This window comes from Anas acuta, chromosome 1 (genome assembly GCF_963932015.1).
Source record: "Anas acuta chromosome 1, bAnaAcu1.1, whole genome shotgun sequence".
Classification (NCBI taxonomy): Eukaryota; Metazoa; Chordata; class Aves; order Anseriformes; family Anatidae; genus Anas; species Anas acuta.
Genome location: NC_088979.1, coordinates 149,191,605 through 149,205,599, shown reverse-complemented (window position 1 = coordinate 149,205,599; position 13,995 = coordinate 149,191,605). Strand labels below are relative to the sequence as shown.

Below are 13,995 nucleotides of genomic sequence, written 5' to 3'. Positions count from 1 at the left end.
GGAGGCTAGCACTGTTCTTGAAGTGTCCACCCAGATAATGTCACTGGTTTGTTCCAGGTGCAATTTCCTCTGTAAGCTGACAGAGCTTTGGAATAGCTGAGAAACTAAGAGGGAAAATAGAAGCAGAAATAAATGCAGTATTACAGTGCTATTCAGTCTTAGAAAAGGGGTATTGTAGTAATGAGATTTTTAGTTCCTAGATGCTTTCTCTTTTTAATGTTGTGATAACACTAGCTCAGTCTGCAAAAAGTGGATTCTGAGTTCGATTTTTTTCTTCTGATTTCCCTGTAGTCTCTTTCCAACTGATTTTTTTTTTTCCCCAATCAATTCATTGCTGCCCACAGTAAAGTTTATAATGTAATGGCCTTAGCTTTACCTGTGCAGGCTGTTGTCTTCATCATGTCACTGAGGCCTGTGACAGCCCATCCAAGGATGTCTTGGCCTGTACAACTTGTGGTGTGGCTGATTGTACAGGAAACCAAATCTGACAGCTACATGCAGAACTCAAGGTGAATTTGTGGGCTAACCAGAAAAAAAAAAAGTGGTCTCTGGGTGTAGTGTTTTATATCAATGGTTAGGAATCTTGTTGCCTTTTGAAACCTACTATTCTTTTTTGTGCTTTCATGTATGACATAATATTTCTGAAATCAGGTTACATTTGAATAGCAGCCTGCTCTTTCACTAAACCTGTTTTGTGGTTTCCCTACCTCAGGTCATCCAGATGGTTGCATAGCTCCGTTATGTTCTCTAGCTGAATTGACGTGTACTGTCTTCCTTGATTAAAAAATCAGCTTTTCTGGGCAGTCATCAGCTGCATTCAGCTTTCTTCAGTTCACTTCAGGCTCCCTTGACATCTGTACACATACAGCATCCTGACACTTTTCAAATCCGATCAGATCTGAACCACCAGCTAGGCCCCTGACACTTCCCAGACTTTGTACACGCAACAGATTTGGAAGCAGAGCAGTGAACAGGCTCTGCACTGACAACTGCAGTTGTCTGGCTTTGACATCATCCCCCACACAACTTGGTAGAGGCGTCAACACCAGTACTTGGCTGCGATGTGACAGTGTGTGCACTGATGGGAAATGCCTGCAATGCTGGGGAGCCTGTCCTGTAACAGTTGTTGAGTTTATCATCTCTAGCCTCTTCTGCGATCGCAGTCCCTAGTGTGAGGGGTAAGAGGGCTCAACGGGGGCACAGGATGCTCATGGAGACACCCAAAAGAACACTCATGAATTGTAGATGCAGTAGGGAAAATACACTGCATTTTTGCAGTGTAAAAAAAAAAAAAAAAAAAAAAAAAGAAGCATTTTTGTTCCATTTCCCATGTTTTCAGTGTTCTTTGATCCACTCTTAAAGAAGCACAAGTTACCAGCAGACTGACAATTTCCCTTCTATGCCTGCTTAAAAAAGTGCTTGCTAGCACCCTGTAGCAGCCCTTTAGGTACCTTCAGTCTTGTTCTCCTATTATGCTGGCTTGTTTCCCTGTGGATGGATTGAGTCACTGAGATCTTTTTGCATACGTTTTGGACCTGGTGCTTAGGGACATGGTTAGTGGGTGACATTGTGACATTGGTGACATTGGTGGTAGGGGGATGGTTGGACCAGATGATCTTGAAGGTCTTTTCTAACCTTAATGATTCTATGCCTTTGCTGCATTTAAATTAAATGGGTAAATATATCAAGTTATTTTCAAAGAACAGAAGTCTTGAAGATGCACTCTTCAATGGAGGAGATCTATCACCTTGAGTATATGCAATGTCCTAGCAATTTTGGCTAACGCTCCGTTTGTTTCCATGTTGTTTTGTATTTTCTGCAAATATTGCAGCACCATATTTCACAGCTAAGCTACACTTTTGAATATGTGAACAAATGTAAAAGAAGCAAAGAATGTAGCATTATGTGGGGAAAAAAATGCAAATATTTTTGTACAAATAATTTCCAAATTTATAATGGGTAGATGCATTATGAACCTGATTTAACATGTTCCTGTAATAGGAAAAAGTTATTTGCCTATTTCTGAAATGATCTTACTTCTCTATAGTTGCTTTTCTGTAACTTGTATTTATGGCTTTTTGACATCCTAGTAACTTCAGTAGTGGGATCTTAGGAGATGTTAAAGCTTTCCATACCAGGAGAGATTTTCATTGGTGTTGGCTATATAGAGAAGGGTTTGTTATTTTCTCTCCTCTCCTCTCCTCTCCTCTCCTCTCCTCTCCTCTCCTCTCCTCTCCTCTCCTCTCCTCTCCTCTCCTCTCCTCTCCTCTCCTCTCCTCTCCTCTCCTCTCCTCTCCTCTCCTCTCCTCTCCTCTCCTCTCCTCTCCTCTCCTCTCCTCTCCTCTCCTCTCCTCTCCTCTCCTCTCCTCTCCTCTCCTCTCCTCTCCTCTCCTCTCCTCTCCTCTCCTCTCCTCTCCTCTCCTCTCCTCTCCTCTCCTCTCCTCTCCTCTCCTCTCCTCTCCTCTCCTCTCCTCTCCTCTCCTCTCCTCTCCTCTCCTCTCCTCTCCTCTCCTCTCCTCTCCTCTCCTCTCCTCTCCTCTCCTCTCTTTTCCTTGGGGGATGGGGGGAGGAAATACAAATAGTCAGTGGAGGGGCTGTCTTGTTTGCTGAAGTTAGTACTGGAAAAGTTCAGGCAATGTCCTGTTCTTTCCTCCTGTAGCTTACTCATTCAGAAGCAGAGAGGGTGATTTAAGAGGGCTCCCTGTTCCTGCGGAGCTGTGCTGCTGACACCGAGGGGACTGGGCTCATCTGCTCTGAGCTGCTTCTGTCCGCTCCCTGCCACAGATGCAATGTGCAGAGCAGAGCTTACCACCCCACTGGCTTGGCAGCTGGCATCACAGTGACACAGTGCCTTCATGCAATTCACTTAATGCATTCAGAGAACCTCCAGAGCTCCTCGCTTGGAAATGTTCCCAAGGGAGACTTTTTTTTTTTTAATCTCTTTAGAAGTCACAAGAATAAAACTGAATACAAAGCACTTGGTTGTTGGTTGTTTTGTTTTGTTTTGTTTTTCTTATGCCTAAAATATAGCCTCTATAAAATGAAATCATTCCTGCAAGCCACTTTTGGCTCCTTGATAGTTTTTCCTTTGGGCCCCATTCTCGTTCACACTGCCAGGGAGCAGTGCAAAGTCACCTGGATGTAAATGAGAATCAGGCCCTTTATGTCAGCATTAGAGTTAAATCTAGGCCAGTGTGAGAGTCATTTCCCATTAGTAGAGGCTAAATACCTGCTAGAAATAGGAATTCAAGGGGTGAAGCATTGTGCTGCACCACTATGTTGTATAATGCAACTGAGATCAGTCTTGTTTAAATGAAGCAGTGGAGAAAAGGGAAGCCAGATTAAATTCAGTCCTTTTTGAAGGGTGTACATAGATGCAAGAATTCATTTGAGGCTTTTTCTCCTTAGTGTCTAACAAGAGAAGAGTCTGGCTGGCCTGAAACAGTGAATCAATCAGTCATATGGAAATCTGAGATTAATGCTTAATATTAACATCCCTGAATCCCTCATAATGCCACCCTCTTCAAAAGAGCCCATAAACCTGTAGGGTCTGTCATTAGACCAGTGGCAGCATTTAGGAGGTGCTGCATCACAAATTTGAGCAGCACCCCAACTCATATGTGCATGTTATGGTATGGTATGGATGGGTTTAAAAGAGCATCATCTGTACAGTATGCAGTGACTTGTGAAAGACATGATAAAGCTGTCCAGATAAAAAGACGGAAGTTGTTGTAGTTCTGGGGTTGTTGTTGTGTGGTTTTTTTTTTTCGGTTTTAAGAGGGCAGTGTACTAAACACACACAAAAACAGGGGTTAAAGCAAATCTGTATTCTAACAGCAGGATATGTTTTCTCTTTTTTCCCTCTGAGGTGATTCACTGGAACTCACCAAAGAAGCTGCGAGTGAAAAACAAGCACGTGGAGTTTTTCCGCAACCTCTACCTGACATTCCTAGAATATGATGGGAACTTGCTGAGACGGGAGCTCTTTGGCTGCCCCAGTGAGGCAGACATTAACAGTGAAAACGTAAGTGGTATGTTTAGGGCTTGAAGATTTTAAAGGGTGTTTCATACAAGGTACAGGCTACGTGAAAACTTGGAGAATTGGCAGTGCGGGTAGGGACTCAGGAGAATTGAGGTCAGTGCTCAGATTCCAAGAGTGACGCTGTGCAAATCGTTTAATCTCTTTGTGCCTCAGTTCCTTGCCTGTAAAACTGACGTATTAATCCTGCCTTTCCCCTCTTTTGTTTTTGGTTTGTGTTTTTTTAGGCTGCTTTGCTTTTTAAAAATCCCCAACAAAGGTAAGATAGCAAATTGAAAATGAGGATTCGGGCTCTTAATTCCATTAGGCAATTCTGCAAATCTCACCCTTAGACCTAAAACTTTCCAGGGGAAATGATTGTTTCTTGCTGTCTGTTTGTTCAGCGTAAGATGATGTTGGCTTTGGCTAGTAGATACTAATGCACAAATAATGAAGAGAAAATGAAAACATCAAGACTGCTGGATTAGATCTATGAGTTTTTGCCATACTGCAAACTGTAGAATGAGTTAATACTTAACAGTACACATGGGCTGTGGGACTGTGCAGTTTTTTTCTGCCCTGCCTCTAACAAAACACAGCAGTAGTTATGTGTATCTGCATAAAATTTGCAATCAGAACCTTTCAGATGAAGTAAATCCTTTGAAAATGGTTGAAATCAAGGATGTTTACATACAGATGTTCTTATGTGTGTGTGCCTTAGTACATATAGTTCCAACGTAAAAAACTGTTAATTGAAACACTCACAGATGTGTATGAATTCCTTGTGTATAATGTAGTCTGTGAAGATTTCTAGACCAAGTATCAATTTTGGCTACATAGTCTGAAAGGAAATACAAAGGAAGATGTAACCTTTTATGTTACCTTCAAGAAAAAAAAATGCGTAATTATCTAAAATATACAAAATTCTCTCTATAAAAATCAATAAAGCAATGCCAGTATCATATACACATTAGCAGTTAAAAGATAATCAATAGCATCATTGAGGCTTGTAGTGTTTCCAGTTAGTCTGTGGATAAAATGACCACAGGAGATGCCATCCCCAATTTTCTGACTTTAACACTCAGATATTGGATAGATATCTTTTAGCCCAAGGCACGGCTTCCCAGATACTCAGCCTTACCACTGTCTTCTGAAAAAGGTGGGGAAACGATGAAAAAATATAGTTAAACATTAACTCAAGGAGACTGAAGCAGAGACAAAAGAGAGAGAGAGTGCACAGCAAGAGTGAAATCACATGGAGAAAGAAAATCCTCTGCAAGAGTGAGGGGCTTTTCGAGAATCAAGTGAACTGAATGTGATAAAAGAGCACTAAGAGGCAGATGGTCAAAGACATCACAGTACGATAGATGGAGTAGGGGATAGGAAGAGAAGAGGGGAGTGAGATGTTGAAAAAAAAGACAAAACACATCTTCTTTATCATGCTTTAAGAATATACTTTAAAATTATTCTGAATTTGCAATTGTGTGGGTTTGAAGAGCAGGAATGCAGCCACAGACTTGTTGCTATATTTTCCAGAGCTCTGTAAGTCCTTAATAAACAGATTTATTCCAGATGACAAGTTGTTGGGGAGCTGTGCACACTGAATGCAAGTTCTTGCTGCTGAAAATGGCAGTCGTGAAAGTTAAAATGGCTCATTTTACTGAACTTGTATCTGGTTGACAGACACTGGAAATGACTAACTCTTCAAGGCTGTTTCTTATTCAAGACAAGTAGAACGCAATATGGTGTATGGTATGGCTTGTGTCTGAAAAGGAAACGTAATGCATTCTTCCATTTATAAATTAAAAAAAAAAAAAAAGATACTGGAAAAGAATGAGCTAGACATACAAAAATACATGAGTCTTAACTTGCCAACAGAAACCAAAAAGTTAACAGCCTTCTATCAAAACAACTCAATATAGAAAAAATCTAACTTTGGATAGCTTAAGATAGCTTACTTAGGAGAAGACATTGTTATTAATTAGTTACCCTTCATGTAAGCTCTGCTGGAAAATTGACTATGTCCTTTTTATTGTAGAATACAAAAAGCTAGTTTCAGCTTTGATGTTATGAGGCCTTAAGAATAGGATTATTATGAAAACCTCTTTCTCTCTCTCCCTCTCTCTGCTGTAGTACACACAGTGTCACAGGTGTCCTATTAAAATACAGTACATTCCAATGATCTATTGCAGGATAATCTTCAGAAGCAGAACATCTTGTAAGGTGAGCAGGGAGCCACTGTTTGTCATCCCTCCCAGAACAAGAACTAGGGGGCATGAAGAGAAAATAGCAAGTAGCAGGTTCAAAACAAAGGAAGACATTTCACCCAAGATGTAACAAAGCTTTGAACAGGACGTAGTGTTGCTAAAAATACACGCGTGTTCAAAAAGCGACTCTTCATGGAAAGAAAATCAGTCAGGAGCTGTTAGGCTTTGGTGCAAGAAGTCCTTAAGCCCAAGTTCAGGACTAGGGGAGCGTTCTGAGGAAACATCATGATACACTTGCACTGCTTTTGTACTCCTCTCTAGGCTGCCAGCTTACAGCTGGAGATAGGATGCTGGGTTAGAGGGACCTTTAGTTAGCCAAGGCAGCTATATGTTTCCATTAGGATTCCTAAACATATATAGTACATAAAGAGCTATAATTTTTGCAAAGTCAAGTATGTATAAGGTAGGAATTGCTATTTGATTTATGCGATAGCTGTTATTTTTCTGTTCTTCCCTGAACTGAGACTAGCAGCCCCAAAACACAATTGGGTTTTATTGTGCTAGGCACTGTATATATGTAAAAGATCCTTCTTCAGCTGACTACGCTTCTCTGCACTGTAGACTAGTGGACAAAATGCTGGAATAGCTCCACTTGTTTTATAATCAGAGAAAATTACTAAGCACTAAATCCTCCGAGCCCTGTTGTGGAAGAAGCAGTGGCTTGTTATGGGGCTGTCACTCATAATCTGTCTGTGGCAGAATTTACCCTTAAGGTCCTTTTCCAATATGCCAGCCATTGCAACTCTGCAGTTTAATATTTGTAATTATGCTTTATTTGGAATGCGACCTGTAATTAAGGAATTTCATTTGTAATGCAAATATCTGTGAAATGTAAAAAGAAGTGTGGCAATGGGTACCATTGGGCTGGTTCTGTTGCTCTAAGGCCCTTTACGCTTCTCATCAGTACTGAGATGTCCTTAAAATGAATGTAAATTACACGTTTTCTTTTTTAAGGACTCTTTACAGTGCCAGAGAGATATAAAGGGGCATTAGTTTAAAACATAATCAGATGTTACATTAATCTGTCACTCTTTCTCAGTGTATATATGTGCGTGTGTGTATGCTTACATATATGTGTTTGTATACATGCAGATGGATTAATATCTTCTTTTCTTTTCTTTTTTTTTTTTAATGTTTGCTAAGGAAGTATAATACCACAGACTGAATTTCAAGAGGTCTAAATAAAGGCAGTCTGGGGATCCTATACCACATAGTGCTGATCTAGGCAGTTGCTGATCTTCAGCTGTACCAAACTGCACTGCTAATAGGTTCCAAAAAGTTACAAATAGGAATGAACAGAATAGACAGGGCTTTCAAAATCAAATACTGGAGGCAAAGAAATGCAGACTGAAAAATTGGGAGGTGCTGAGGTAATTTTTCTGTTAATGTAAAAGTGGTTATGTGTATGTCTGTGTGTACATACATGTTTCATCCTTCCATTGAGATAGTCAAGCTGAAAGACACTGTTGCAGGAACAGACTGTAGATGGGGGCCTGGCACGTGCTCCTTGCCACAGAGCGGTACTCTAAGTCCCCTTCATTCAGGATGTACTAAAATGAGATTACACAGAGCTGGCTCTTCTCTGCAAAGTGGTATTTCAATCACCTCTTTGCCTTTTGTGCAGAGTCTGGATGGGAAATACAAATGTGAAATTCAGAATATGAACCAAATCCTCCTGTAAACAACGTCATTGACTCAAGCAGCCTTTGAAGCCAGCCCTCAGTCACTCCATCCTACTGTTCCATGCTATTTCCCTTTCTCATTCCTTTTTTATTTTTATACTAAGGAGAAGATTTTAGGGAAACCCTTCAATTTAAATGTTTTCTGTTGGTTTTTAATTGTTATGTACAGCATTTCATTCTAAAGGACCTACTGCAGCATCTAAAATAGTTTAACAGGATCTTCTGTCTATAGGTCTGTAGTTGCACTATGAGATAGATACTGTAAGTCTGATTTCAGCACACAGGGGCACACACTCAACCTTTTAGCATTCTCATAAAACTCGTTTCCTGCAGACAGCTTCTCACCAGGTGCTTCTGCCAAAGCATTAAATCTGAAGGTTGAATGGGGTGTCCCCTATTAGTGAAGGCTGTGTCCTGATCCAAAGCCCAGAGCAAGATCAGTGGGAGCTTTATCATGGACTTCACTCAATTTTGGAAGAAGAGAGCAGATTCCCCTTAGAGAAGACTTTTCAGAAAAAGAAAAAAAAATTCTCCCCAGACTTCCACCATTTTTTTTCTTTTCCCATTCATCAACACAAAGAAACTATGTAAAAATATCTAGTTTTCCAGAGAAAATACTTGCTTAGGTGTATATTTGCTTCCTAAATGTCTTGTTACTAATTTACTTTTTCTGTACAAAACCAGAGATTTTTAATATTAGCAAATGGCTGTGCATTCCACCTAGTAATATCTACCAGAAGGGCAGGAAATTGATGTGCTATGTAGCATAAACTCTGTTCTCAAATTTAGCAATTTCTGAATATCTTAAAGTGGATTGCAAAGGGAGCTTCCGAGTCGGTAACAAGAATCAGACTAATGCTGTGAGTACCCTTTGCTCGTGCAGGATTTCAGAATACTGCATCATCAGTAGGACTGAGATTTAAAGGTACTATTTTGTCATGACATAGTCTTTCTCTAGTAAACAGATGGTTTATGGTAGTTTTGACGGGAAATCCTGCCTTCCCCAGCTGTGTAGTTTCTATTATTAAAACTGTTACTGTTATTATTATTAAATGCTGAGCTGGTAGCACATCCTTTTAGTTGCCTGAAACTTCCGATTAAATTGCTTTCAGCTGCTTACAGTATTGCTAGATGGGGGAACTGTTAACTATGTTTCTTTTTGCCATGCTTGTATACCTCCTTTTTTCTTCTCTCTGATTTTTTTTTGAAGTGAAGCATGGGAAAAAGTTTTGGGGGGATTGCCCACACTGCAAGCTCTGATGACTTCTTCATGGATATACTGCTTACCTCAGAGAAGGAGCTGACATTTAGCAAGAGTGACTTTGGGGCCAGGAATGTGTCTTTTGCCAAGCTGGTGAAAATTTATGCAAATTATAGGGCTGAAAAATCCCACTATAATTTATACATCTTCAGCAGTGCTTTGTTTGACTTCAAGGAGGCTCAGATCTCTGGAGACTCCTTTGGAGTGTGCATGGATATGTCTGATCAGACTGTATATTTGCCAGTGCCACCAAAGAATTGAGCATGCTGCAGGCAGGGGACCAGGACAAAACGGGCATTTTCTGTGACTGTTTCTCCTGAATGCTCTGCGCCTTTCTGTCTGACTGGACAGGAGAGCTAGGAGCAGGAACCTGTTTGGTCTCTGTCCTGAAAGAGATCCATTGCCCTCACTGCTATCCAGACAATATGGAGGAGAAAAAATCCATATTCACATATGAAAGGGATAAAATCATAGAATGGCCCGGGTTGGAAGGGACCTCAAAGATCACCCAATTCCAACCCCCCTGCCACAGGCAAAGGTGCCACCCACTAGATCAGGTTGCTCATGGCCTCATCCAACCTGGCCTTGAACACCTCCAGGTATGGGGCAAAAAGCCCCATTAAAAAAAAAAAAAAAAAAAAAAAAAAAACAACAGGATAAAAGCCAAATCAAAGGCCAAAAAGGCCAAGTAGCCTGGACAGAGGTTCTGGAGAGAGAGAGTGTTCGGGGCAGGAAAGAACTGATGGGTGCCTGTATGAACAGGCTGTTGGCAGACTGCTTGATGTTATGAGACCTTGTTGGGCTAAAGAATGGGCAGGGTCTCACTCAGCAAATTTTGACCATGGAATTTGCTACACAAGAAGGAACAATCCAGGGAAACAAAAGCAGGGAGACCAACCCATCAAAGCACTGTGGTACGAGGGTGGGCTGGAAATAAGCTCTGCCAAGAAAGTGTGTCAGGAACCTGGGGAAAGGAAATGCAGAGAAGTACCAAGGTCTCACAGCTGCAGCTGAGATCAAGAGGAGTTGTGCTTCATCTGTACAGAACTGTCTATGATGGTATGCATGCCAAAAACTTGGGTGCTTAATTGTGTTGATTATTCACAGTAAAGATAAGCCATTATTTCCATTTCACAAGAATATTGTCAATCTTTTCATACGCTACAACAAAATTCTTCTTGTTAAGTAGGATTTTTCAGACACTATCCTTCTCGTTGTCCCAAGCACAGCTTTGTTTCACAGATGGCTCAATTTGACCCATAGCAAATGTACGAAATTTTATGGCATGGGAGGAATAAGGATTTAATTGACATGGGATTAGCCTGGTTTTTATTACTAATCACTGGAGAAGCAAGAATTACGTTATGTAGGTCATTGCAAACAAGACTCAGTAAATGCTTTTTCCTCCTTACATCATCTGTTTTGTTTATGCCATCCTAAAGGCAGCAGTTAATTTAATTTTTAACTTTAAAAGCGCTAAACGCTGCAACACAATTGCCTACTGGTGGGAAGTGGGGCAGCTACACAGGAGGAAATAAAACTGCTGCATTTTATAGCCAGATTGTAGTTTCATCCTGAGCTGGTGTTATTTTTCATCTGTCTCGGTGGCTAAGCTGAGCTGGTTTTGTGCTATGAATCTTAACTGCACACACCTGGGAGAAGGAAAGATGATCTGAAAGTTAAAAGTTTTCATCTGAGCAGCTCTGTTCCTGTTGTGTTAGCATGGTATTTAGTGAGTTACTTAAGCCTTGTGTCATCTCACTTTACCTTAAACGCTTGATGAGAAAGAGATGCCTATACAATGAAGGGATTTCTCCCCTTCCCCAAGGTCTAAATAGCACTTAAGGAAAAAAATAAAAATAAATTTAAAAAAAAAAAGTTGTTTTTTTTTTCTTAAATATCACTAATATCGAAGAAAATATTTCTGATCCTGGACTTTGGATTGGTCTCATTTGTGATGAAATCCTGTAAATTTTGGTGGGAAGAAAATAGTTTCTGTGACACAGCAGTTCAAACAAATGAAGCTGATCACTGATGCGCTTCTTCTAGGAACAGCCTTAGGAAGGGAGATTTAGGAACTAAATCTGGTTAGGACTAACCAGATCATCAGTGATAGGTACATGCTACGTGCCATTATCATACAGGTCTGTTGTCTATCACATGGATACACCACAAATGTATTAGTCAGAAAAGTAGACCTGGTAAATGATGAGGATTCATGGTAGAGTTGAATAGCTTCTGGTCTGTCCGTGCTCGTCTGTCCAGCCTAGCCTCACAGGCCACCTGAGAAGTGAGTGGTCTGATCGCGTGCCACAGCTGGTCATCCCAAGAAGTAATGTAACGTGTACTCTTGGATATCTCTCTCTTTTTGCTTTGGTCTCCTGCATGTCATGGCACTCTCTGCATGCTACCATTTTTATTTTGGAAGCAAGTAACATCGTGATGCTAATGAAAGCACTCGCTGTTTCCCACTACAGTATTTCCTAAGAGAACATCTACTGTACACACGCTGAAAAGCACATCACTTTGCAACTGCAAGAATGTTTCCTCGAGGTGAAATTTCCCACATGCTCAGTGGCAAGTAGCCTTAGCCTTGAAAGTCTTGTAGAAAGAGTGAATCTCATGCTAAGCAGACTTGCTTTTGTGAAATGCATGCTGTCACTCTAAGGATGAAAAGTCTTAGCTATATTAGGCATTTTGTTATAAGTATTACGGAGGGATTCTTAAAGGGATGCCATCTTTTTATCAAATCCAGCTGACATTAAGATCCTCATTTTGATGGTGCACTGTGTTTAAGTAAGCCTCTGTATAGATCTGTCAGATTCCCATTGGTAACTCATCTTTTCATAAAGGTACAATGTGGGAGCAAACTCTAAACCAAGCTGTAAGTTCTTTATCCATAAATAATGGATCCACGCAATATACATGCTGTAGATAAGATTATATCATTAGAGAAATTTTATGTGATCATGTAACTGGAAAAGAATGAGGTAACTCATAAAGAGATAAGTTTAAGGTTATATATGTGACTGTCTTAGACAATTACTTGTCTTTTGAATGTTGTGCATCATTAAAATTCTTCATTTTAAATATGTGTGTAAAAAATGGCATATGACTTTATGCCGTATGTATTTATAGATTGTGTGTGTCCCTTCACAGTAAAAGGAAGCAGTCTTTATACGTGTGTCATACTGGGGGTATATGAATGTACTGAGAGAGAAATTGAAGGAGGGGAAAATACTCTTAAACTAATGAAGCTTTTTTATTCCTGAAAACGTATTTTCTTTTTTTCCTCCACCCCATATTATGCCTGTAGTGTATTTTAAGAAACACAGAGTAGAAACCAAAGACACTGTTTTTGTTGAGCTCTGACATATAACAAAGATGGGCTGTTTCTTCAAAGAAAGAAATATAGAGGCTTCTTTGGCCCCTCTTATCCAACCTCTCTTCTTACATTAATTTGCCTGCAAACATCAGGTTCAGTTTCAACTGTATTGCTGCTTGCCGTTAGATAAACCCAGTCTTGGAGAGACAACAAGGCAAAAATGGGTTGGAAATTTTCCTTTCCTACTCTCGCCTCCAATAAATTTCTGTCAGAGGGCAGTGAAAGAGCTGCCTAAAAGGATGACAAAACTGTGATGTCAATGCATTTTTACAAGTGCAAAAAGATGAGATGCCCGAAAGAAAGGATTTTTTTCTGCTATGTCTCCAAAATAAAGGGATTTTTTTTTTCTGCTGTAACTCATTTTATGCTGTGCAATCATTTGTAAGAGTAATAAGTAAGAAATGCACATACATGTATGGTACTCAAGTCTTTAATTCCTGTCCATATTAATTTATTTTAAACATTCTATATAGAAGTTGTAAGATATTTCAGGGAAGTTACCAGTATTCTGGATTTCATAGTCCTGTAACTGAATGAGATTGTTCAGAAAGTAAGTAGGTTATGGTATTTCACTTCACAGTATTTTCCCCACTTCCTATTGTTGTCAGGCATCAGGAAAGAGATATGTTCAAATAACAATCTGGCTGTTTCCAAGGATCTGATTTTTAGGTCGCTGGAGGAAAGAAAGGGGGAGGTATTTGTTTATTTATTCAACTTGAGAAATTGGCAGTATTATTTCATTATGCTGTGATATCTGTAACAATTTTACTCAAAAATAACAAAACCCACAGCAACAAAATTGTCCTTGAACTAGGTTGAATAAAAGGAAAAAGAGGCTAGCCTGAATGTTTTAGGGTGCAGCTGACTTTCCCAGTCCATGCAGTCCTCAGCTGGCAGCTGCATGGACTGGCTTTTTGCTTCCTAATGTGTAATCTTGTGCAGCACCCACAATGTTGATCCTGATACCTTGTGCATGTCACACGATTGGCTTCAGTGAGAAACCTTGTGAGCTTACATGTTTTGCTGGACCAAATCCTAGCATGTCCAGCGTTGCTTCCAGCAGGAAGGGAGTTTTCACGTGGATAATCACATGCTATATTTCTTTCCAATGCCTGTTGCCTCCCCATTGCTGCAGGATAAGCCCATCCTTAATGCAGACTGCTTGCCACGTGCACAGTAACAGTACTACAGGCCAAATCATAGCCTGTCCTGTACTGATTGTTGTGTCTGAAGGAGCGTGCCTTATGTAAGCTGTGTTTGCACAGCCTGCAGAGGTCTCCTAAGGCTGTCCAGCAGTTTAGGCTCATGGTATGAGCAAGCAAGGATTGTACAAGTGTTCTCACAAAGCACTGACAAAATCCTGACCCTAAGAAAAGCAGTGG

The 13,995-nt window shown here is 40.3% G+C and overlaps 1 protein-coding gene across 2 annotated transcripts in view; it reads left to right on the top strand.

Moving 5' to 3' along the window:
• The window catches only part of LARGE1 (LARGE xylosyl- and glucuronyltransferase 1), a 282,272-nt gene that overhangs the window by 241,701 nt on the left and 26,576 nt on the right, over window positions 1-13,995 (top strand). For both annotated transcript variants that reach the window (XM_068664913.1, XM_068664920.1), the window contains one exon: window positions 3,869-4,024. In XM_068664913.1, the coding sequence (XP_068521014.1) occupies window positions 3,869-4,024 (156 nt within the window). The remainder of the gene's footprint in view (window positions 1-3,868; window positions 4,025-13,995) is intronic.